Below are 24,722 nucleotides of genomic sequence, written 5' to 3'. Positions count from 1 at the left end.
TGGTCTTGGTCATATTGTCAGAAAGGATCAGTCCCTGGAGAAGGATAGAATGCTTGGTAAAGTACAGAGTCAGCAAAAAGGGGGAAGACCCACAATGAGATGGATTGACACAGTGCCTGCAATGATGGTCTCAGGTATATCAAGGATTGTGAGGCTGGTGCAAGGACCGGGCAGTGTTTCATTCTTTTGTATATAGGGACACTATGAGTTGGAGGTGACTCGACAGTACCTAACAATAACAACAACTCTGGTGATAGGAGGGTTGTTGTCTAGAGTGAGGAGGCAAGGGGATGCTGTATGGAGGAGGCAGAGCTGAAGACAAGCCCAATTGATTTTTGAAATTTTAAATAGTGCAGGAAAAAAAGCCAAGCCCTCAAGGCGCAGATAGTAATGGTCAGAAGCTGGAAGGAGCATAGGATGCAGGTATAATTGAAATGCTTCCAATCCTATATTTGATGCATTATTTTCTAATGCCCCACATCACAGAATTCTCTCCCCTTGCACCAGGCCTCCACTGGAGGGAGCCTGTCCTCAGCAACTAGAATCCACAGCTGGGCTCTGTGTTCACTAACCAATCAGTTGCTGTCCAGTTGATTCGGACTCATGGTGATCCCATATCTGTCAGAATAATATGCACTCCACAGGGTTTTCAGTAGGTGTTTTGGGGGAAGTAGATTGCCAGAGCTTTCTTATGAAGTGCATCTGGGTGCACTTGAACCTCCAATCTTTTAAGTTGCAGTGCAACACATTAACCTTTTGCACCACTCAGGGACTCCTTCAGTCATACTTTTCCATGATTACAATAACAGGATACTTTCTCTTAATGTGTGTGTTGCAGCAGAGGGGTTTACTGGTCAGTGAGTCTCACACAGTATTTTCTGGAGTCCCTTTCTCACTGACCCTCTACTTTACCAAAAGCATGATGTCTTTCTCCAAGGACTGCTACCTCCTGATAACACGTCCAAAGCACATGAGATGAAGTCTCACCATCTTCAGTTCTAAGGAGTATCCTGGATGTACTTCTTCCAAGACAGGTCTGTTCATTCTTCTGGTAGTCCATGGTCTATTTAATATTCTTCACCAACACTGTAATTCAAAGGCATCAATTCTTCTTCAGTCTTCTTTATTCATTGTCCAGTTTTTGCATGCACATGAGGTGGCTGAAAATACCATGGCTTGAGTCATGTGCACCTTAGTCTTCAGAGTGACGTATTTGCTTTCTAACACGTTCAAGAGGTCTTTTGCAGCAGATTTGCCCAATGCAATATGTCATTTGATTTATTGACTGCTGTTCCACTTGAACTGTTTGATATATTGGGATTTCCTCTATAATTTTACTTGGTAAAAGACTTTGACAACTAAACCAAGGCTTGGAAACCACAATCTCCCAACATCTTCAGGTGCCACCCAGCTTTGACATCCTTGGACACCAAGATCCAGGAGCACCATAACCATTCTGACCCCCAGAGCCCTTCATTCAGACAGAGTTTTAATTTAATATCATCCTGGGTTGTGAAGCAGTTAGCAAGTTAGTATGTAAAGGTTTTCCAGCTTCTGGTTGGAATTTCAGCCACAATGTTGAGTCCATCATGAGAATGCTGCCAGAACGTGGGCACAGGAGGGAATGTGGGATTCACTTCTCCCTCTTATGAGCTTAGTTTCCTTTTTTCTTCCTTTCTACAGAAAGCTTTTCAAGGCAGAGGAAGTGGAGCCCATAAGATAATCCAACTCAGATCATCTCCTGCTCTTAGATTTGCTTAACTCCATCTCCCCTTCTTATTCCACTCCCATTACTCTCAGCAGTGGATCTCATTTCATCTTTCTTTGACCATCACCCTACCTCATATATACCTAATTCTCCATCTCTTATCTAAAATAATATATCACAACTTTTTACAAAGTCAGAAAAGGACAGCCAGAGTATCAGAGTCTGAGACAAACCTAAGAGCGCCCATCTCTTGACACTGAAACTCATCTCCTCATCCTCTAACCTGAAGGCCTGTACAATGCTACTCTGCTTGCTCCTTGCAGTGGCCACCTTCACCCCTTGGGTACTTCTCAGCCAGGTAAGGCCTTTGCATTCCTAAGGCCATGCTAACCATTCCCTGCTCTTTTGGATCAATAGGGTTCTCAGAATCTCACTGCAAACCCTGCATTTAAACCAAACCAAACTCACTGCTGTCGAGTTGATTTGACTCATAACAACCTCTCCTTGGGTTTCCAAGGTGGTATCTGTAGGGAAGTAGATTGCCAGTCTTCCTTCCAAGGAGTGGCTGATGGGTTTGAACTACCAGCCTTCTGGTTATCAGTCAAATGCCTTAGGCACTACACCACCAGAGCTACAACTGGAAAATATGTCTCACAAGGGACTGAGAAGTGCCTGCACTCTCACAGCCATCAGTGGCAGAACCAAAACTAGTGGTCCAGGCCACCAAAGCCAGTCCCTGGGCTGATTCTCTGACACCAGCTTTGGTAACACACTTGCCCAAGACGCCATGTTTGGGAATGAAGTACATAGGAAAAAGAAATCTCTCTCCTGGTCAGTGGTAGAAAGAAAAAAAAACCTGTTGCTTGGAATCTCAGAATGGTGACTGTGCTCTGGGAGAACTTCCAAAGAAGGTGACTGAAGGGAGGGGATTAGATCCTAAAGGCACAAAGGTTGCCTTTGAAACCTCTGAGTACTGGTCCCCAGAGTTCATCTTCTAAACCTCAGAAGTTTGGGGTTAACAGGCTTTCCCAATGGCATTGCCAAGACATGGCAATTTGTTCAGGCTTTCTCTTAGCCAGTCAATGAGAATGGGTGCCATTATGCAGAGGAGGCAGCAGAATTAGAGATTTTTCCAGAACTGGGATTTGACTCAAGTCACTGGTGAAAGAAAGTTCTAACTCTACCTTGTAGGTTATCCTTGCCTTCTTCTGCTTCCTCGCCTTCCCCTACACAGTATTATTTAGAAATATGTTAATAGTTTTATGTTTGCACTTCCCCCAGTATTAGGTTTCCATCCTATCCTGCTGCTGCATTAAGGTGGACAGTAAAAATTCCATCCAGAGGCTGGCAAGCAACACCAGGATCACCAACAACCAGAATCCCTGGGAAGCTGTGATGTGAGTGCATCATGCCCGACCTCCTCAGTCAAAAGTTCTATCCCAGGGAGTGGGGAAGGATTTACATCAACTGAGTCCAGACTCATATAGAACATCTACTTCAATGCTTCCTTAACTCAATAGAATCACTGAGCCAAGGGAGGGAAGGTGCCTTTCCATTCCAGGCTCTTCTTCCAGGAGCTTGGTCAGATTATCCCACTCCGTGAAGCCAGGGGTAAGGAGGGCTTCACGTGGCACAGCAAGAGCAGAGCTTCTTCCTGAGTTCCCTTCCTTCCACCTTTCCTTTTCCTCCTGTCTAATGCCAGTCCCCTCACACAGGTAGGAAAGTCTGGTCAGGTGTAGGGTCCAATGAGTCTTGCTTCTGGGCAGAATCCCTAAGGAGCTCCATCTAACTGTGTATACTCTCTCCTCCACAGTTTCAAGACTAAACTGGACAAGGAGCTCTGTGCTGACCCCATGAAGAAATGGCTCCAGGATACCATGAAACACCTGGACCAAAATTCCCAAATCTCACAGCCTTGAACCTTCACACCTAGACTAGGAGATAATTGGAACCTGAGGATAACCTTATTTATTTTCCCCAACCTTCTCTACAAACTTCCAAAAGTTCTCTTACTATAATATTGCAAAGCATGTTTGTCTAATTATCTGAAAATAATATTTTAACATATTTTTACTTGCATTTAAGTCATTATTGCTTTAACACAATATGCTATGAATATTAATTGAATTTTCAGAACCTTGACTGACTGGTTGGCTCTGCGCATCTCAATTCAAACCTTCAGAAATGTCTGCAGTATTATTCTTCTCCTACCTCCTCCCAAAGAGTGTTGTGAGGGTCCTTTCATGGAACATTGGCATGAGGAACAAAAACAAAAACTTGCATTTTTGAAAGACAGTGTTATTCAAAATCAGAGGCAAGATTTGTAATGTCTTATTGAAGTGAATGTTATTGTTTGACTCTGGGATTTTCCAGAAGAATGTAAATTGTTTATAAACTTATTCAGTGATATTTTCATTTTGGAAAAACATGAAATTGGATGGATGAAGATGTAGTGGGGGTAGGGACATGGTTTTAGGAAGTGAGTTCAATGCTCCAAATGACTGGGCTTCCACTTGGGTGGTGTCCATACAGGTTCAAGGAGAAAGTGTCAGGTCAGAGTAGGCAGTTCCAGTATTATGGGTCTAGCACTGGGACCCAATGACAGCATCAGCCCCACTACCATCCTTTTCCTCACCTCCCTTCTCCTCACTCCCTTCTGTCCAATGAAAGTCTCTCAGCTGACCTATTACAATAGCTTCCCAAATGTTCTCCTTGCTTGAGTTGCTCCCACCCAAAATATCCTCAGCCCCATAGAAATAGTCATCTTGTGTGAATTGGAACCTCTGAGGAAGAATAGGAAGTCATGGACTAGTCAGGTTAAGAGTTGTCAGTGAAGAAGAGTTGTAAGCAGAACCAATCTTAATGGATGAGGGTGAGATAAAAGGAGAGACTCCATGAAGTTAGTTCAGGGTGAACAGGCAAATAGGCAAGAAGCAGACATGTCATCAGGTTGTAATTGTTCCAAGAATAGAAGAAAAGTTTAGAGATTTTAGAATGCTAATTTAGATTCATGTTTTGAGGGGTCTTAAGTGTCAGGAAAGTCTGGGTTCAGTTCTGAAGGTGAAAGGTTGGATCAGCAGGGAAGGGAAGTGCCATGAACAGAAGTGTGTTTAAGGAAGACAAATCTGGTGGCTGAGGGCAGGACAGGATGTGAACAGGAGGCCCAAGAGCAATTTTCTGCAATGAATCAGGCAAGAAATAATGAGTAGGGACAGGGCAGTTCATAGGAAAACTGGGATAAATAGGGACTTAATGAAAATATTTAGTTATGAGCACAGTGTGAGAGTCGGTGACCCAAGTCCTAAAACAAGTTCCCCAAACACTACTGTTATTTTGAGGCATGCCTACTCTAAGTTCCAAATTTCCTTCCTTCCATCACTATCCTGATTTTGTGATCTCTGTCTGAATAAAACTGACAAAAAGTTGTAGAATATAGCCAGGACTTGTGATTCTCAAGTATTCTCCAACCTGACTCTGCTACATTCGTTGTTGTTATCATTAGGTGCCAATGAGCCAGTTCCAAATCATAGTGACCCAATGTACAACAGAACAAAACACTGCCAAGTCCTGTGGCAGCTTCACAACTGTTGCTATTTTTGAGCCATTGTTGCAGCCACTGTGTCAATCCATCTCGTTAAGGGTCTTCCTCTTTTTCACTGACCCTCTACTTTACCAAATGTGATGTCCTTCTTCAGGGACTGGTCCCTTCTAATAACGTGAAATATTACCTTCCTTGCTTCTAAGGAGCATCCTGGCTGCACTTCTTCCAGGATAAATTTATTTGTTCTTCTGGCAGTTTGTGGTATATTCAGTATTCTTCAACAACACCACAATTCAAAGACTTGAACTAATCTCCAGTCTTCTTTATTCATTGTCCAACTTTCACATGCATGTGAGATAACTGAAAATACCATGGCTTGGGTCAGGGGCACCTTAGACCTCAAAATGATATCTTTGCTTTTAAACACTTTTTGGAACAGATTTGCCCAATGCAATACATCATTTGATTTCTTGACTGCTGCTTTCGTAAGTGTTGACTGTGGATCCAAGTAAAATGAAATTGTTGACAACTTCAATAGAAACCACTTAGGAAGACAGGGAACAACTTCCATGGCAGAAGACTCACTTCCTTCCCACCACTAATTGCTTCTTGCCCAGTAACTTATGTTTTACATCACAGACTCCCCACACCAGCTGCTAAAGGCTAATTGTCCTATCTGGCTTGTTGGGACTAAGTGCTCATTTGGAAACCACCAAGGAGGAGAGAGTGAGAAGAGACAGTATGTCTGACCACTTCTCTGTGGAATGCAGTCAGGAAGCAGGACAGAACAGCTGCAGAACTTGGGCAGGCTTAAGTTTCATTTTAACTTTTCACATTAACATTTCTCAATCCAGATTAAAACCAAAACCAAAGGAGGGAAATTGCAAAATCAAACTGACTTGCTGACTCTGAACTCCCTGCAAAACAAGGATGTGGTGACAATTGGCATCTTTTATCACTGGGATCAATCTTCTATTTCCACTGGGACCAGAGCATCCTGCATCTCTGGTTCATGGTAGGATCCTGGGGCCTCATTCTCCCCTGTTTCTGAGAGAATTTTCTCATCTACAACACAAACATTCCTAAAGGTCCATCTCTGCTACATGTCTTCATCAGAAAGCATGAAGACAGAGGCCACAGTTCACACCCTGAGTCTCTTCCTAGCATCCTCTGTCACTACACACCTCTTTTTATGAATATTCACCGCAGATAACTTATTAAATACTTACTACATGCTATCAATTCACTATTCAATACATGCTTTCTGTGTTAGCTCACTTAAGTCATATCTATTTTACAGGTAGGGAAACTGTGCAGAGAGCTGAAGTAACACCCAAAGTATGCAAGTATTTAAATCCTGGCAGTCTGGCTCTGGGGCTTATTATGTTAGCCACTATCCTGCCTGTCCTAGAGCTAAGCATCAAAGAACTCTTCTCTGTGGGTTTTTAGCTCTAGACATCCAGGTCTTAGACAGGACCCTTTTCAAAAAGATAATTATGGGAGATTAAAGTACATGGGAGCATAGATATCTTCTGGTCCAGAAATGGGCAGCATGTCACAGAGGTGGGCTGTCTCTAATCCTATGCCCATGGTACACATCAGTCAAGAATCACATCACTATTTTTCACAGCCCAAGAGAAGGTCTCATTATTTTTTTTCAATGCATTGGTGGTTCAATGGTAAGACACCCAGCTTTATTCTCACTCAATGCATGTCATGCACAGGCACCACCAATCTATTAGTGGAGGCTCACAGCAACAGGTTTCTGCAGAGCTTCTAGACTAAGATGGACTAGGAAGAATGGCCTGGAGATCTAGGTGATCTATTTTCAAAAATCAGACAGTGAAAGCCCTATGGATCACAATAATGGTCCAATCCACAAATGATCATGAGGATGGCATAGGACCAAGAAGCATTTTGTCCTGTTGTGCAAGGGCTCACCATGAGTTGGGGGCTGACTCGATGGCAGCTAACAACAACAGTAATAACAATGCTTTGCACCAAGCCTCTTGAGATGACACTTGCATTGGAAGGTATTTGCATCCCTGATCTTGTTCAGCCCACATTTGACAGATGAGGCAGGAGCACTCATAGACACTCCAGTTAGATTACATAGCTACTTAGTAGGTAAATCAGGATTGTGCACAGATGCTTGACACTTCATCCCCTGCCTTTTACTAAGCCATCTTAGTTCTTCATAATTGAGTTCTCACCCTATTTCTATTTTTTCCTCTGGATGCACCTTTTATATCAAGTCACATTACTTAAAAATGTAAAAAAATTCCTGGGCTTATTCAGTAAGACAATAGCCTTGCACATGGACTAAGAGCTTATAGAAACTTAATTCCTAAATGATACCCGACTGAGTGTATCAGTGTCACATGATGTAATTGATAGGGGACAGTCCCAGAAGCTTCAAAACACTGCTTTCCTGGAAGAACTCAAGTTCCTTTTTGCCAGAGGAAATGCTGAGGTCTGGGGTATGTTTCAAGTTCTGTATTGTTAGGTGGTGAAAGTATTTTCAAGAAATGGGATATATGAGTGGTAGAAGTTTTTATATATCTTATAAATGAGCAAGAAAAATAATAGAACTCCTAAGCAAAAAAGCCTGTCAGATCATTCACAAGATTTAAAAAAAAAAAATTTAATATGCATATAAAATAACAATCTATAAATAAAAATGCAAACAAGCTAATGCTGCAATTATTTCTTTTTATTTACTTTTTTATTGAAGTAAAACTGCTCTACAATAAAATTCACACATCCTAAGTGTTTAAGCCAGATTTACATAGGTATACCTCATGTAACCACAACCCAGATCAAATAGTAGAACATCTCCAAATTCCAAATTTCCCTCATTCCCCCTTCTAGTTAATACCCTCTAAGGGAACCACTAGTCTGAATTTTATCAACATAGGTCAGTTTTGCCCATTTACAAGACATTAGTTTCATTAACAAGGTGACATAAAAGTTTTAAGAATATTCTGCTAGTTCCCTACTGCTACAATAATAAATTACCACAGATTTAGCTGCTTAAACCACACAAATTCATCATTTTACAGTTAAGTAGGTTATAAGTCTATAGGTTAGATTTTCACCTAAAATCAAGGTGTTGGCAGGCATCTATCCTGTAGGCTCCAGGAGCACGTTTCCTTGCTCAATTGAGTTGTTAGCAAAATGTTGTTCCTTGTGGTTGTAGGACTGAGATTCCCATTTTCTTTTTTCTTCTTGTGGTCACCCTGTCCCTGTGTCCTCCTTGCCTATGCATTCCTATCTCCCGACATTTCTCCCTGTGCAAATGCTGCCCTTCTGATCTCCTGTGGTGGATTGTTCTAAGAAGTGCATGTCCCTGGTGCAAGAGTTCAAGTCACAGACCAGTCCATTGTTTGGCTGTGAGTTAAGCCATTAGAGTAAGCTTAACTCCAGGCCTAAGGGTGACTCAGGACCATAGTCTTAGTGGTTTCACCAGTTCTATCAGGCTAGTAAGCCTGGTCTTTTTTTTTTTTTTTTTTTTAAGTGATTTTAAGTTTTATTCCACATTTTCTCCCACTCTGTACAGGATCTCCTATTCTGATCCCTTTTCAAGTGGTTGGCATTGGTAGCTGGGCACCATCCAGTTCTTCTGGTCTCTGAGTCATGGTCAATTGTCATTTGGACTATTTCCATGTGTCTTTGATTTTCTTCACTCTTCTTGGTTCCAGATGAGGAAAGACCAGTAATTGCCACTTAGGTGGCCTCTTTCAAGCTATTAAGACCCCATTTGCTACTCACCAAAGTTAAGATGTAAACCAATATTTTTGTATACCATGTTGTGCCAACTGAGCTTGATGTCCTCTGTAACTATGGCTCCTAGCCTCCAGGCCTAGCGACCCACTCCCTCTAGGTGTTTATTTGTGGCCAAGAAGCTATCCAAACTTTGCCTCCTGTTAAACTTCATATGGACATTTCTATAGCAATACAAATATAGAAGTAAGAATATAATCAGCCAAACCTATGTATGGTTGTGAGTATATTCCTGTATTCTTATCTATACCTTTCTACCTATGTATCTACCCATAGATTAGTGTTTTCTGTGACTAATAATGTAGTACTGTGTATGTAATAGTATTTGCCTTTATTTTCTATACCTCTTGTACACCTCTCCATGTCTTCCTTTTCCTTAGTGATATTGTGCTAGTCACACACTTTTGTTATATTGCTTTTCCCTTCTTATTTTCTTGCTGGCTGTCAGCTGAGGGCTGTTCCTGGCCTCTGAAGGCCACCCACATTCCTTGGCTCAGGGCCCCCTTCCTCCATCTTCAAAACCAACAGTGATAGGTAAGTCCCTCTCATACTTCATATCTCTCCTACTTCTTTTTCCGTCTTGTCTCTCCTATCTGGGTGATTCCAAAAGGTCTCTAATTTTAAGGACTCATGATTAGATTGGGCCAACTTGGATAACTGAAGATACTCTCCCTATTTCAAAGTCAGTATTCTTGATCACATCTACAGAGATCCTTTTGCCATGAAAGGTAATATAGTCACAGTTCTGAGAATTGGGATGACATCTTTGGTGGAGGTGTCATTATTTTGCTTAGCACAAATTATAAATGTCATCCAGGGCAAAAACCTTCTAGAAAGCAATGTGGCAGTATGTATTAAAACCCTCAACACATCATACATTGTGATGTATTCATTCTATAGCTGCAGAAATAAAGACATTGGTGAAGATTGTTAAATGGCCTTGTTCAGTATAACACTAATTAAAATTATAAAACAAAGACAGAAGTAATGTATATGCCCACCTATACCAACAGTAGAGAAACATTTTAATTATGGTATATTTATAAAATGAATCAGTATGAAATTTAAATTGAAAATATTTTATGACTTTTGGAAAAATGTATGAGCAATGTAAAGAGGAAAAATGTAAGTATAATTATATGTGTGCTTTGTACATATATATGGAAAGATGGGGAGAGAGTGAGAAGAGACAAATTAAATAAATATATCAGACAAGTTAAATCTTAACATTTATAATATACAAAGGTTGACTACTATATCAATTTGCCCAGGATTAGGGGTTTTCCAGTGCTAAAACCCTGAAGTCTATAGGCCAAACCAGAATGAGCTGGTCACTGTGGTGCAGTGAATTACTTAATATGACCCTTCGTCGTTGTGACTCCCACACAAATATTTGGTACTATTTGGTAGTACTAAGCAAATAAAAAACTTGGAGATTGAACAGCTTGCTAATAACACAAATCAGGTTCACAGAACTCTATGAGGGTAGGACCATGTAAATAAAATGTATGGAATCCTAACAAGGGGATTGTCAGTTTTGCCATCAACTCAGCTTTAAAGAGTCAATCTCAGAGCAGAGGAAGACCTGACTACCACCAAGAAGACTCATTCCCATTGAGTCATTTCTGACTCTTAATTACCCCTTCTCGGGTATCACCAAGAAGAGACAGGAGCAAAGTGTGTCCTTTGGACATGGGTTTCCTGTGCTGGAAACCTCCTAGACCCAGGAGAAATGACAGAACCAGGAGACTGGCAAGAGATGGCACGCTGGGCTTCCTGGCCCATGGAGAGAGAGAGTTGAGTGCCTTCAGGACAGAGGCTTGCTTGTAAAATGGGATATCTCCTGTCACTTGACTGAGCTAGGCTTGCTGACCCACAGAGTGGAGAGGGGCAAAGAAGTTGAATGCTTTTGGGCTTACTGGCAGAGTGAGGTGTTTCCAGATACTTACTGGCAGAGCTATTGAGCTCTTCAACACTTGCCTGAGCAGGGCAGAGGTCAGCCTGGCCCAAGAGGCCCAAGAAGCCTATGGGACTGAGGGCCAGAGAGAAGCCTGCCTGCAGGCATGGCTGAGAAGAGGCTGTCCTAATTGAAGGACTGTATTCTGAATCTTTTCTGATCCTGAACTATAACCTGCTACTTCCCTAACAAACCATATAATCATGAATATTGTTTGTGAATTAGTTATCTGTGGCCATTGCAACAAACAACCAAACTCCGCAGAGAGGTAGAGAGTACCACGGAGGGACAGTTGGTATCAGAATTGGTTAAAAGGTTGGAGAGAGGAGGTACGTCTGATCTTTACTTCACGGGTATCAGCATTGGGCTGATGTTGATGGTAATCCTCTCTCCCCCTAGTGAAATTAAAGGAGGTCAGACGCCTCCACGATGCCATTTTTACAGTCACCTTAAACCTAAATTGTTTTGTCCTTTCCTTTAGGCATTTCTAATCTACTTTTTTATGTGTTCTACAAAGAGCATGCAATCATTGGAAAATCACTAGAAGCCCTTCAGGTGCCACTTTCTGAGTTGGGAAAATGCCAAAGTCAAGGCCAAGTGTGCCAAAGTACAAGCCTCAGAAATATTTCAGAAGATGTTCTTAGAAATATTATAAATCCTCTGAATATGTTGGACATGTAAAAGAAGTGCAGTACTACCCACAAATGAAAAATGGAACCCTCCTGGTTTTTGAGGGCAGCTTCCTGAAGAATCACAGCATTCCCACGGATTGCAGCAGTGCAGATAACCAGAGAAATACGCTTCTCATTCAATTATGTATGATGGGAGCCATCTCAGAGATTGCAATGGAAAAAGCAATTGAATTAAAAACGACAAAGCTAAAATTGAAGTGCTTGGGAGCTGTAAATTGCAGTAACAACTTATTGATGATCCGTAGCGCAGCAACAACAATGGCAGTAATGTTACAGGCAAGAGTGTGGTAGGTGCCTTTGGGAGAAGGCAGTGAGGGTGCGGTGCATTGCGTTGCTAAATGCCAGTGTTGACGAATGCCTTGAAAGGGATGTTTTGCATTTTTCGATTAGTTTGTGTGATAAAATGCTGGAATGTTTATTACACTGACCTCAAGTTACTGCCTCAGAAACCCAAGGAGGAGTGGCTATGAGTCGGGTGCAACTTGACGGCACATAACAACAACAACAAAGTTACTGCAATGGGCTTAATGTTATGCATGATTATCCTTTATATTTTAGAATAAAAATCAGTAGTTATTTTAAACATAAAGATAATAAAATAAAATGTGCTTAATTCAGAATGTTATGGAGTATAATAACTTAAAAGAAAAAAAACCAGTTGCCCTCATGTTGATTCTGCTTCATTCGTCAGGTGGCGATGTGCTCCACAGAGTTTACAGCAGACGAGTTTTCAGAAGTAGATCACCTTGCCTCCAAGGTGCCTCTGGAGGGACTCAAACTTCCCACCTTTTCACTAGCAGCCAGTCTCTTAGCCTTTTGTGCTATCCAGGAACTTAGATGTTATCAAATCAGATAGACCATTCTGGCTCAATTAGAAAAACAAAGAGTGATGTAAGTGATATAAACAAAATGCTGTTGTCGTTAGGTGCCATTAAGTCAATTTTGATTTGTGGTGACCCCAAGTGACAGAGTAGAACTGATCTGTAACAAGCAGGTCACCAGGTCTTTCTCTTGCAGAGTCTCTGGGTGAGTTCAAACTGCCAATCTTTAGATCTTATAGTAAAATGCTCTGTATGTGACATGTGGAACATGTGTTAGTGCACTGACACTGTTGCAGTGTCTAACAGGTGCCAACTTAGAGGGTCTTTGCATTCATAAGTTTAATTGTGATCTTAGTAAGTAACGAAATAAAAATATAACTTTAAGGACCAATTAACACCTGTGTCCATTATGGGCTTTCTGATACTTTATTGCTGTATCAAGCTAATGTAGATAACTTGATGCAGTGATCATTAGTATCTTTTCCTGACATTGGAAATAGACTGCCAGTTGTGGGTTTTTTGACAATAATTTAAAATTTTTATTTGGGAAGTTATGGAGTAGACTAAATACTATGAACCATTTAGACACACCGTTCTGGCTCAGGTTAAAATAAAAAATGTTAAAAAAAAAAAAAAAAAAGTGGCAGATATACTTCTTGGAGAGATCAATCACGGGAGAATAGAAGGGCTATGTATGCACAGGGAGATAGCTCCGGGGGCAGGAGTTCATGGGAGGGAAGGACTATGGGGAGGAAATGGGAGGGGAGTTGTTGCATTGTGAGAAATTGCAATCAATGTCATGTGACAAATGTATGTGAACTACTGTATAGAAGACGAATTTGCTTTGCAAACTTTCACCCAAATCACAATAAAAATTTAAAAAACAAAACAAACAAACTCGTACTGTTTGAGGATTTCCCAGACTTTATTTTGCCTTGGGGGAAAAAAGAGTGCTAAAAAAAAAAAAAGAGTGGACTATTTGGTATTTGAAACATGAGACTGTGTCTATTACAGGAATGTCACGAAGGACAGTCACCTCTTTGTAATACTTAACTGTTACTAAATTGATGAGGATATTGTGGAGGGTATGGTGATTTAATCAGTGATTAAAGATAAATACTATTATTTCTAGTTCTACTTCCTATGGCAAATGTTAGGATTGTACTTCCAAGCCTTCCTGAAGACAGATAATCTATATGACTCAACTTTTAATAAATGTGATCAAGAAGTGACCTGTACCACTCTAGGGAAAGACCTGTAAGGGCTATTACAAGAATCTTTCATGTCTCTATTATCTGCCATGATGACAGCAATGTCCTCAATGATAAGGACTCCAACAGCCCCAGTGAGGTGAGAGTAGAGCAGAACCCCCACTCTGGCATTAGTGAGGAAGCTATTGGAAGCTGAGTAAGAGGTAACTCATGTTTCACTGTGCCACACTAATTCACCCCTGACACTTGTGACCAAGGGGCACTGGGAAGAGCCTGGCCTGAGCAGGTGGAGACCTAAGTGTTCTGTTTTGTGATACCTAGAAAAACCAGCAGCTGTCAAGAGGACTCTGGCTTATGGTACGCTCATGGTGTGTCAGAGTTGAGTTGTGCTTCATAGGGCTTTTCAATCGCTGATGTCTCAGAAGCAGATTGGCAGTCCTTTCTTCTGAGAGGCATGAATCTCAAACCTATCAGTTAGCGGCCGAGCATGTTAACTATTTGGACCACCCAGTGCCTCCCAGGTACATCAGTTCTTTGCCTTATCCTCAGTTGCTCCTTCAGTAAAGCTGAAATCATAACACGTGCATTTAGGAAGTGAAGAAATCTAACCAACTCCATTTCATCTCTAGTTTTTAAAACCAAGTCTCTTGGACTACATCACCTTGGCCCCCAGCAGAGGCAGAAAGATGTGAAGAAGTGTCTAGAATCCATGCTACAAAGTCAGCCAAGAACCCAAAATAATGGCAAACACTCCCAAAATAGGCAGCAGAGCATGCCAAGAGATTTCCACTCATATCCCAATGGCACCTCCAAAGCTTCAGGAGCAGCTGAATAAGTTCTTTGCCATCAACACAATTTTTCTCAGTTCCCATAAGAGCACAGATGTGTACTCACATTAAACCTAATATCCCTGCCTACTTCTACTCCTCACACCCAGCCTTTAGCCCCAAACATAATTCTGGAGTTTATCCTAAAATTCCAATTGATTCTATGAGATATTCAAGGAGTTGGAATGGACAAGAATAGGAATCACCACATAGTTTACTGAGTCTCAGAAGGTCCTCCGTGCCGAGCAAATATTAGGCATTGAGAAGGAAATGGTGATGCAAGGTCTCAATATGGTAAGTTGTATGTTCCCAAGGCCAAGTAGTATCTGTCCATTCACTCTTTGTTAAGACACTGCCAGTAACTCTCTTTGAAACCATTTGTATTCCAGCTGGGCCCAGGATATCTTGCTCCTGCAACATAAACTATACACAGAGCATTGGAACCTCCATTAGAGTAAACACCTTACAGATACCAGGGGCCAAACAAGGAGACCTGGTACATAATTGGGTTTTGTGGCTCCATCTCTGAATTCTTGTTTTGATTTGTTACTAAACTGTCAAAGTGAATTTAGTAGGTAAATCATTTTCCCAACCCATATCTCATTTTACCTACCTGTAAATGAGACATTGAGACTAGATTAATGACTCCCAAGTTGGCTATGGTTAACACTCACCCGAAGTACTTCAAAACCACTGAGAATCTGAGTCACCATCTCCAAAGACTCTGCACCAGTATGTTGACACTTATTCCATATGATTAATAACTCTTCAAGGCATCTTGATGTTACAAGTACATCTGGAGACTTTGTAGTTTCCTGCCTGGCTCTTGTCCAATAACTTGGAAGTATATGGTGGCATTTGTCTAGACAGGCCCACTTGCTAGTCCTGGTTTGTCGTGGAGTAGCTGTACAAAGTCTTTCCATTTCACTTCTCTAATTGTATCTCTCATTTGTAAAGAGAAAGTGTTGAATGAACAGAATGCAAACGTCTTTTTCAATTCATTCTATGATTTTGCAACCTTTGGAGACATTTGGGCCAAAGCCAAAAAATGAAAGTGGAAATCTTGATTCCCAGGATGCTCGCCCACCCGATCACATTCCTTGAGAACCACGTAAGAATCCCAAAGATTGGCTTCCGAGCAGGTACTCTTTTCCTGGCCTCGCCTCACACATCGTTGTTTCTGATCTCAGTTCCCCCTTCACTAGCCACTGAGCTATAGACAGGTTGTCAAATCTGCTACAGATAACTGCTCATTGAGAAGCTACCAAGGAGAAAAGAAAGGGAATAGGTAGACTGGTCACCTCCCTGAAGAATGCAGCCAGGAAGCTGGAAGGAAAAAACTGCAGAACTTGCATGGCCTGACGTTTCATTTTACCTTTTAACATTGGGGTTTCTCAAACTCAGTTTAAAAACTAAACAAGAGTCGGAAATTGCATAATCAAAATGACTTGGTGACTCATACCTCTGAATTCCCTGCTGAACTGCACACCGGTGCCTTTTAACATCTGTCAACACTGGGATGTGTCTCTCATTGCCTGGGAGGCCCCAGAACATTCTACACTTCTGGTTTACAGCAGAGTCCCAGGACTTCACTTCTCCCCTGTTCGTGAAAGACTCTTTTTCTTCCTTTATTTACAACATAACCAAAAATCAAACTCATTGCCATTGAGTCAGTTCTGACTCATAGCAACCCTCATTGGGTTTCTGAGGTGGTAAACCTTTACAGAAGTGGATTGCCCCATCTTCCTTCCACCAAGTGGCTGGTGGGTTTGAGCCACCAACCTTCTCCCGAGCTCCTTTATATACAGCATAGGCATTCTCAAAGGGTCATCCCTGCCACATGTCTACACTTGGATGCAATTTTTGAGAGAACTTGTACAAGAGACCAAGAGCTACAACACACTGGATCTCTTCCTGGCGTCTTCTGGCCACTATGCCCACCTTATTTGAAATGGAATGTTTGGTCTGCCCAGTCTTATACCATCCCCCTGACTGGCAGTGGATTTCACTGTTGTGCTCTATAGGGTGTTTGTTGGCTGATTTTCGGAAGTCAATCACCAGGCTTTTCTTCCCAGTCCATCTTAGTCAGGAAGCTCTGCTAAGATCTGCTCAGCATTATAACACACAGCCTCCACTGACAAGCAAGTTGTGTCTGCACATTAGGTGCACTGGCCAGTGGTGAGCCTGAGTCTCCCACGTGAAATGTGAGAATTCTACCACAGAACCCACCAATGCCCCCAGAGAAAAGCTTCTGTGTTATTTAATCCAGAAGTGATCACTATGTTACATAGGTACTACCACTCTTTATTGCCATATTCATGAAAAATATCACTAATCCATCAGGTCATCATCTTCAATAACCCAAGGTAAGTCCTCACTGGTGTTTTTTCAACTAATCTTTTTGCTCATCCACCACCAATCCATAATTTTGATATGTGAATGAAAACATCTTTGAACTTGTCAAACCCCATATTTTAGACATGAGGAGAATGAATGTTAGAGTCTAAAAGACTTGCCTATGGCCACATAGTTAATTATTGGCTAAATCTGGACTAGATCCAGCTCGACCTCGGTGACTTGACACATTTTTACTAACTCTTATTGCTTCCTAATGACTATGATTTTTACTGCTATTTCTGCTATCTGGTTATGGGGGCATTTTCCGTATAAAGCCAGCTCAGATGGGAAATTAACCAAGTCAGGAGAGCATACTTTTGAGACAATTATTTTATTGTTCAATGGAAAACGTACATGCACTTGATCTCTAACCCAACACAAAGATCAGTGCCATATGAGGCAACTAGACGGGACTGTCCTACAATAAGTCTAAAGTGCTGTCTGTTCTGCAAGAGCTCAAGTTCCTCTGGTCAGAGGAAAGCCTGCTGACATTGACAGGTTTCAAGTTCTGCAAATTCTTTATTGTTAGAAGTGTGCACAGTTTTATCAATAAACAGAAAAATGAATGAGGTAAATGACTAAAAGTCTCTCATAAGACAATAAGAAAAAAAAGAACACATGGTTTAAAAATATGAACATGCTAATCACAAGAAAAAAAATAAAGCATATACATTTGAGGAGCAATTTAAAATGAAAGCAAAACAATATTATGCTTTTTTCTTTTTATTTACTTTACGTTGAGGTGTGATATATATAAAGTAAAGTGTTACAGGTCTATGAATTTTACATATGTGGACAACCATTTAACCAACACTGTGATCAAGATACAGAACAGTCCTAGCTCCCAAAAGTCTCCTCATGACATCAACACCCATGAAAGAAACAGGAAACCATTATCTTGAGCCCTATCACCATAGGTTATTTGTCCCTTTTAACAAGAGAAATGTCTTCTTTTTAGAAAATTGTCAAATATTTTTAAGAGTAATAGGTCCAATTTTTTGTAAAAGTGCAAATTTTCTGGCCATATGATGGTTTCTTATTGGATTAACAGTCTTATTGATTTACACACATTTTAATTTATTAAACCCATAACTATAGAATTAAATGGAGATAATGAAAATGTCAAGTCCCTTTGTTCATAAGAATTGTTGGTGATTGTGAAAATATATAACTGTGTAATTCCCAGCTATAGAAAAATGCCTAAGTTAATTACAGTGCATTTATATATGAATTCCTATGGTGTCTTTAGATTTCAAGATTATTGGAGAATTTTAATGACTTGGAAAAGTCTAGACAGAATGACAGTTGAAAAGGTGGTATGTTATCTCAGGTATGGTGATGAGATTTTTGGTACAATACCAAAGACAAGATTCATGAAAGAAAAAATGTGTAAGTTGGACTTTATTAAAATTAAAACTTCTGTTCTGTGAAATATACAGTTAAGAGAATGAAGAAACAAGCCACATATGAGCAGGAAATGTTAGCAAAACACACATTTGATAAAGGTCTTGTATCCAGAATACACAAAGAACTCAAACTCAGCAATAAGAAAACAAACAACCCAATTTAAAATGGACAAAAAAATAAGGCAACCACACCAAAGAATATACAAAAGTAAGGAATAAGCACATGAAAAGATGCTAAGCATCTTTTGTAATTAGGGAGCTTCACATTAAAACAACAATGAAATACTACTATCTATTTGTACTTACTAGGTGCCAGTGAGTCTATTCCAGCTCATAGTGACTCTATAGGACAGAGCAGAACTGCTCTGAGAGTTTTCTAGGTTGTAATCCTTACCAGGGGCGCTCTGGTGGCACAATGCCTAAGACATTTGACTGCTAACCAGAAGGCTGGTGGTTCAAACCCACCAACCACACCTTGGAAGGAAGGTTGGGCAATCTACTTTCGTAGTGATACTGCCTCAGAAACCCAAGGAGGGGTCGCTATGAGTTGGAGTTGACTCAATGGCAGTGAGTTTGGTTTTGGTTTGGAATCTACCAGAGAAGCTCTCGTGGTGTAGTGCCTAAGGCATTTGACTGCTAACCAGAAAGCTGGTGGTTCAAACCCACCAAGCACTCCTCAGAAAGAAGATTGGACAATCTACTTCCTGCTATGAGTCAGAACCCACTTGACAGCGGTGAGGTTTTTTTTTTTTTTTTTCTTTTTTTTTAAAATCTTTACCCGAGCCGATTGCCAAGTCTTTTCTCTTGCAGAGCCACTGGGTGGTTCAAACCATCAACTTTTCAATTAGAAGCTGAGCACTTAACTGTCATGCCACCATGAATCCTTACATGCCGAATAGCTAAAATTAAAAAAAAAAAAAAATATGTATCTGGCAATCTCAATTGCTGGTGAGGATGCAGAGTAGCAGGGATTTTCATTCATTGTTGATGGGAATGTAAAATGGTACAGCCACTTTGGAAGACAGTTTGGCAATTTCTTACAATGCTAAATGTACTCTTACCGTGTGATCCAGCAATCATTCTCCTAGGTATTTATTCACCTGATTTGAAAACTTTTGTTGACACAAAAGCCAGCACACAAGAGTTTATAGCAGCTTTAGTCCTAACTGCCCCCAACTGGAAACTATCAAAGTATCTTTCAGCAAACCAGAGCTTAACCAAACTGTGATACATAGATACAATAGAATATTACCGAGTGATAAAAAAAAAATGAGCCATTAAACCACAAAAAGACACTGATGAATCTTAAATGCATATTGCTAAAGAAAGAAGTCTATGTGAAAAAGTTATATACTATATGAATCCAATTAATAACATTCTAATAAGCAACATCAAGTTAAACAGAAAAAGATTGAAGTGTCAAAGATTTAATTTTACTTGGATCCACAATCAACACCATAGAGGCATTGGACAAAGCTGCTGCAAAAAAGCTCTTTAAAGTGTGAAAAGCAAAGATGTGACTTTAAAGACTAAAGTGTGCCTGACTGAAGCTGTCTTGGATGAATTACACCCAGAATACTCCTTAGAAGCGAGGATGGTGAGACTTCGTCTCTCATACTTTGGTCATGTTATCAGGAGGGACCAGTCCCTGAAGAAGGACACCATGCTTGGTAAAGTACAGGGTCAGAGAAAAGAGTGGAAGACCTTCAACAAGATGGAGTGACACAGTGGCTGTGACAACGGGCTCAAACATAGCAATGATTGTGAGGATGACGTGGGACTGGGCAGTGTTTCATTGTGTTGTACACAGGGTTACTGTAAGTCAGAGCCAACTGGATTGCAGCTAACAACAAAAAGGACATTCTGGAAAAGACGAAACTCCTCATCAACTTCAAGTCGACTCATAGTGACCCTATCTACAGGACAGTGTAGAGCTGCCTTGGAGGACTTCCAAGGCTTTAGGTCTTTATGGAAGCAGACTGCCACATCTTTTTTCCTGCTGGTGGGTTCAAACCAACAAACTTCTGATTAGCAGCCAGGTACTTTAACCAGTGCCCTACAAGAGCTTTGTGACAAAACTAGAGACAGTAAAAAGTGATCAGTGGTTGCCAGGGATTCAGGGTGGGGAGAAGGTTGAATAGTTGAACCACAGGGGATTTTTTTTTTTTTTTTTTTAGGATGATGAAATTAGTCTGTATAATATTGTGAAAAAAAGAAAAAAAAAGTATTAAAAACTATGAGTCCATAGTGATCAAAATAAATAATCTAATAAATAAATGGGGGAAAATAAACAAATCTTCTACACACAAGAATTCCAAATAACATGTAGACTTTCTGCTCTGAAGGCGGGGAGTATGGCTCCCTGCACCATAAGTTTGCCTGTGCAGACTGACTCCCTTCCAAAAAGAGCAATATGAAAAAAAAAAAAAAGGGGGGGGGGGCAAAAAGAGTACATTTACAGTGGAGAAATCTGGCAAACTCTTTCTCAGCCAGGCGACCAAGGTTAGCATCAGCAGTGATGAGTCCTGTTGATGGTATATCAGGAAAAGTAAAATAATTAGTCATAATGGGGGTCAGGTAGATGAAGTCAATTCTTTGAAAACCTATTCCCCTCCACAGTGTAAAAGGAAAGGTTAGGAAGTCCTTTTTTCAGACAGACCCATTCCACCTTGATTTGCTACCTGTCCTAAAAGAACACCGCTGGTTTAGGACTACAGTGATCTGGGTGAGACCCAGCAAAGCCTTAGGGCCCCATCCGTGGCCTCCTGGTCCCTGGGGATGGACAGACCCTTGGATCTATTAATTCCACTATGACCTTAGCTTTTACTCTTCCTTTCCTACAGATAATTTTCCATTTCTAATAAATCAGAGTCCTAAATAATCCAAGTTCAATGAAGTCACTTCCCATACTTTGCTTGGCACAGCTGCATTTTCTTCTGCCCCTGCGCTACACACAGCTTCCCTCTCTCAATGTCTGGAAACCACCCCCGGGCCTGGTGCCTACTCAACATATTCAGGGGCTTACTTCATCCTTTCTTGATCATGACCCTGCCTGGGTTCTCTGCTTTCTATAAAAGGCAGCCAGAAACACACAGGAGTGATGAGACTGAGACCAATCCAGGAGCTGCCAAGTCTGACTGAAACTCGCCTCTTCACCATCCGATATGAAGGCCTCTGCATCACTTCTGTCCCTGCTGCTCACAGCGGCCACCTTCAGCACCCACGTGCTTGCTCAGCCAGGTAAACCCTTTGCCTCCCTGAGGCTTAACATTTTAGCTCTTCACATCTAGATGCTTAACACACATGCTAGATGCTTAACATCTCAGCATGAATCATCCAAAACTGGCTGCAGAGTCTGCATTTTAAAAGCAGAGAAAATGAGACTCAGATAGGAATTAAGATGAGCGGAAATGCCACACCTAGTCAGAGGCAGTTAGATGCCCAGGTTACTGAGCCCAGCGCCCAAGATCCTTCCTGACACTTGCTTTGTGAAGAGACACTAGATGCAGCCACTGCTTCACCTACCCACTCATTCTGGGAATGTTGCAAAGAAGGAAGAATACTCTTGCATTGTGGACATGAACGACACACTTCAGGCAGTAGCAGAGAGGAAAACTATTGCTTGGGGTTCAAATTTTGGGTTATGTCCAATGGAGTTTCTAGAAACAGTGATTGTGTAAAGAGAATAAAGACCCAGAGGGATCTCAGCATGTGACATAGTTTGGCTTTAAAGCTCATGGGCAAAAATCACAGTGAAGGAAGTTTCTAGAACCTATTTCCCCAGTGTCAGAAATTTTGGTTTAGTTGTTGTCTTTGTTAGGTTAGTTGTTGGCAAGTTGGTTCTGACTCATGGGGACCCTATTCCTGCAGAGCAGACTGCTCCATATGGTTTGCAAGGCTATGATCTTTTCAGTAGGCCCTCCTAATGACACTACAAGGTCTGGGCTTGCTGATCGGGATTTTTCCATACTCAGTCAGCAATGATGGGTCCTCCTAGTTTCATAGAGGAAACTGATTCATAGGTAAAATTTCATTTCTGGGTACTGAACTTAGGAATGGGTGGGTTCTAGGTCTAATCCTCATATTTACTTTGTCTTCTAGTCCTTTCCTTACAAAGCCCTATTTCTAACACCTAATAACCATCTCGTTCTTTGTGTTTTACAGATTCAGTTTCCATCCCAATCACCTGCTGTTTTAATGTGGTCAGTGGGAAGATTCCCATGCAGAAGCTGGTGAGATACACAAGAATTACTAACAGCCAGTGTCTCCGAGAAGCCGTGGTGTAAGTGGACCCATGTCCTATCTCCTCAGCCAAAAGTTCTATCTTTTGGATAGGGGCAGGGAGAAAGTGAGGGAAGAGGTCAGGGTTCACATCCAAAGGAGTCAGATAAATAAACAATTTGATTTAAAGGACCCCTTTATCCCATGGAGAAACTGAACTCATGAGGAAAAAATTCATACTTACTCCAGGCAACTCCTTAGGGAGCCTGATGGTTTGACATCCTGTAGCCAAGAGCAGGGAGGCCTTTAACTGGGGTAGCAAGAGCAGAGCTCCCTCCTGAGGCTCATTCCTTTGATTCTCTTCTTTTTTCTTGTGTCCTCATTCAGGGAAAAAGGAGTGAGTAGGTTTAGGGTTCAAATGGTCACAGTCCTGGATAGAATTCTCAAGGCACCCTGTCTAACTGTGTGCACTCTGTCCTCTACAGCTTCAAGACTATACAGGCCAAAGAGGTCTGTGCTGACCCCAAGGAGAAATGGGTCCAGGATTCCATGAAGCGCCTGGATCAAAGATCCAAAATCCCAAAGCCTTCAATCATCACACCTGGGCAAAGGGACAGAGCCTGAGCAAAATGCTATTTATATTTTCCCCAGATTTCCCAGGTGCAGCACGATATTAATTTATTATAATGTCCAGAAGGACATGTTTTGCTCAATAATTCAAAGCACAGTATTTCTTAATTAATATTTAATTATATTTAAGTTATTGACTTTTTACTTTATTTTCCATGAATCTTGGTATGTTATTAAATATAAAACTCTGGGTTTTCCTTTCTGAGCTCAATTATGTACATGGCAGCATGTCATTGTTTTGCCTCCTACCTACCTGTAACATTATAGGGGTCCTTCCATGGACCATCAGTGTGACATACTTATGTATTTTTAGGAAATCAGTGCACCTGTGAGTCAAATGTGCAATTTGCTGTGTTATTGTTAAAATCAATGTTATTATATGACAATGGAATTTCCAAAGAAAAAAAAAAAAATATATATATATATATAATTTTAAACTACTCAGTCTTATTTTTTTGTGGAGTAATATTTAGCTAGGAGGAAGAAAAAGGCAGAAGTGGGTAAACCGTCACATAACTAGCAGAATAGTTACATAGAGGCAGATTACATAAATAAGTAAATGTATTAAAGGTAATAGAAATGAAGACTCTCAATGTTGGACAAGATTCCATATAAAAATATAAAAGTTGGAAAGCTAGGAAGAAGTCTGTGGTGTTGGAAAGGAACAGGAGGTATTTGTGGAAACTCCTGTTTTAAAGATAGCTAGCTAGATAAATAGATAGAAACACATACATGCATAATTATGGCCACTGAAAGCCTAGTAACTATAACACACCAGTAGTAATGTGTAGCAAGTGCCCCTTCAGTTTCTAAATACTGACCTCCACCAAAGAAACAAGGGCTCCTTAGACAAATGACTCCTTGGATAAATAGATCAAATGCTGGAATATTGTGTTGTGCCAGAGAGTACCCAAACCAAATGAAACTTACTACCATCAAGTTGATTCTGACTTACAGCAACCCCCATTGGGTATCCAAGGTAGTAAATCTTTACGAAAGTAGATTGGCCCTATCTTCCTTCCACAGAGCACCTGTTGTTGTTGTTGTTGTTGTTATGTGCCATCGAGTTGGCCCCTACTCATAACGACCCCTCCTTGGGTTTCCGAGGCAGTATCACTACGGAAGTAGGATTGCCCAACCTGGGTTTGAACTGCCACAGAGTAAAGAGAGGTCAAAATATCATGGGAATATGTCAAAAGGACTCAGGAGTCCATTTGGAGGGGGTTACACTGGCCAAATCTGGGATAGTTTGATCATTAAATCTGCTACAAAAGACCCCTTCAAAGTGTTAAAAAGCAAAGATGTCACATTGAGGACTAAGGTGCACCTGACCCAAGCCAGGGTATTTTCAACGGCCTCATATGCATGCAGCTCTGGTAGCTCTGGTAGCATAGTGCCTAAGGCACTTGACTGTTAACCAGAAGGCTGGCTGGCGGTTCAAACCCATCAGCCACTCCTCAGAAGGAAGATGGGGCAATCTACTTCCATAGTGATACTGCCTCGGAAACCCAAGGAGGGGTCACTATGA

General features: G+C 41.0%; 1 protein-coding gene across 1 annotated transcript; it reads left to right on the top strand.

The window, feature by feature from the left end:
• The first annotated feature begins 21,486 nt into the window (after nucleotides 1-21,486).
• On the top strand, nucleotides 21,487-23,188 carry LOC103194172 (C-C motif chemokine 8). The gene is made up of 3 exons (XM_007937542.2): nucleotides 21,487-21,583; nucleotides 22,508-22,625; nucleotides 23,050-23,188. The coding sequence occupies exons 1-3, from the start codon at nucleotides 21,508-21,510 to the stop codon at nucleotides 23,186-23,188; spliced, it is 333 nt and encodes a 110-aa protein (XP_007935733.1). The 5' UTR covers nucleotides 21,487-21,507.
• The last annotated feature ends 1,534 nt before the right edge of the window (nucleotides 23,189-24,722 follow it).

The sequence above is a fragment of the Orycteropus afer genome, unplaced genomic scaffold, assembly GCF_000298275.1.
Source record: "Orycteropus afer afer isolate SDZICR_OR568_19922 unplaced genomic scaffold, OryAfe1.0 scaffold00042, whole genome shotgun sequence".
NCBI classification, from domain to species: domain Eukaryota; kingdom Metazoa; phylum Chordata; class Mammalia; order Tubulidentata; family Orycteropodidae; genus Orycteropus; species Orycteropus afer.
Note: the sequence above shows the minus strand (reverse complement) of the source record. Positions and strands in the feature narration are given on the sequence as shown.

Excerpts from the sequence above, each read along its gene's own strand:
- LOC103194172 (XM_007937542.2), top strand. The coding sequence starts at position 21,508 with ATGAAGGCCTCTGCATCACTTCTGTCCCTGCTGCTCACAGCGGCCACC. Across the intron at positions 21,584-22,507 it reads CCACGTGCTTGCTCAGCCAG|ATTCAGTTTCCATCCCAATC; the intron begins GTAAACCCTTTG and ends TGTGTTTTACAG. Across the intron at positions 22,626-23,049 it reads TGTCTCCGAGAAGCCGTGGT|CTTCAAGACTATACAGGCCA; the intron begins GTAAGTGGACCC and ends TGTCCTCTACAG.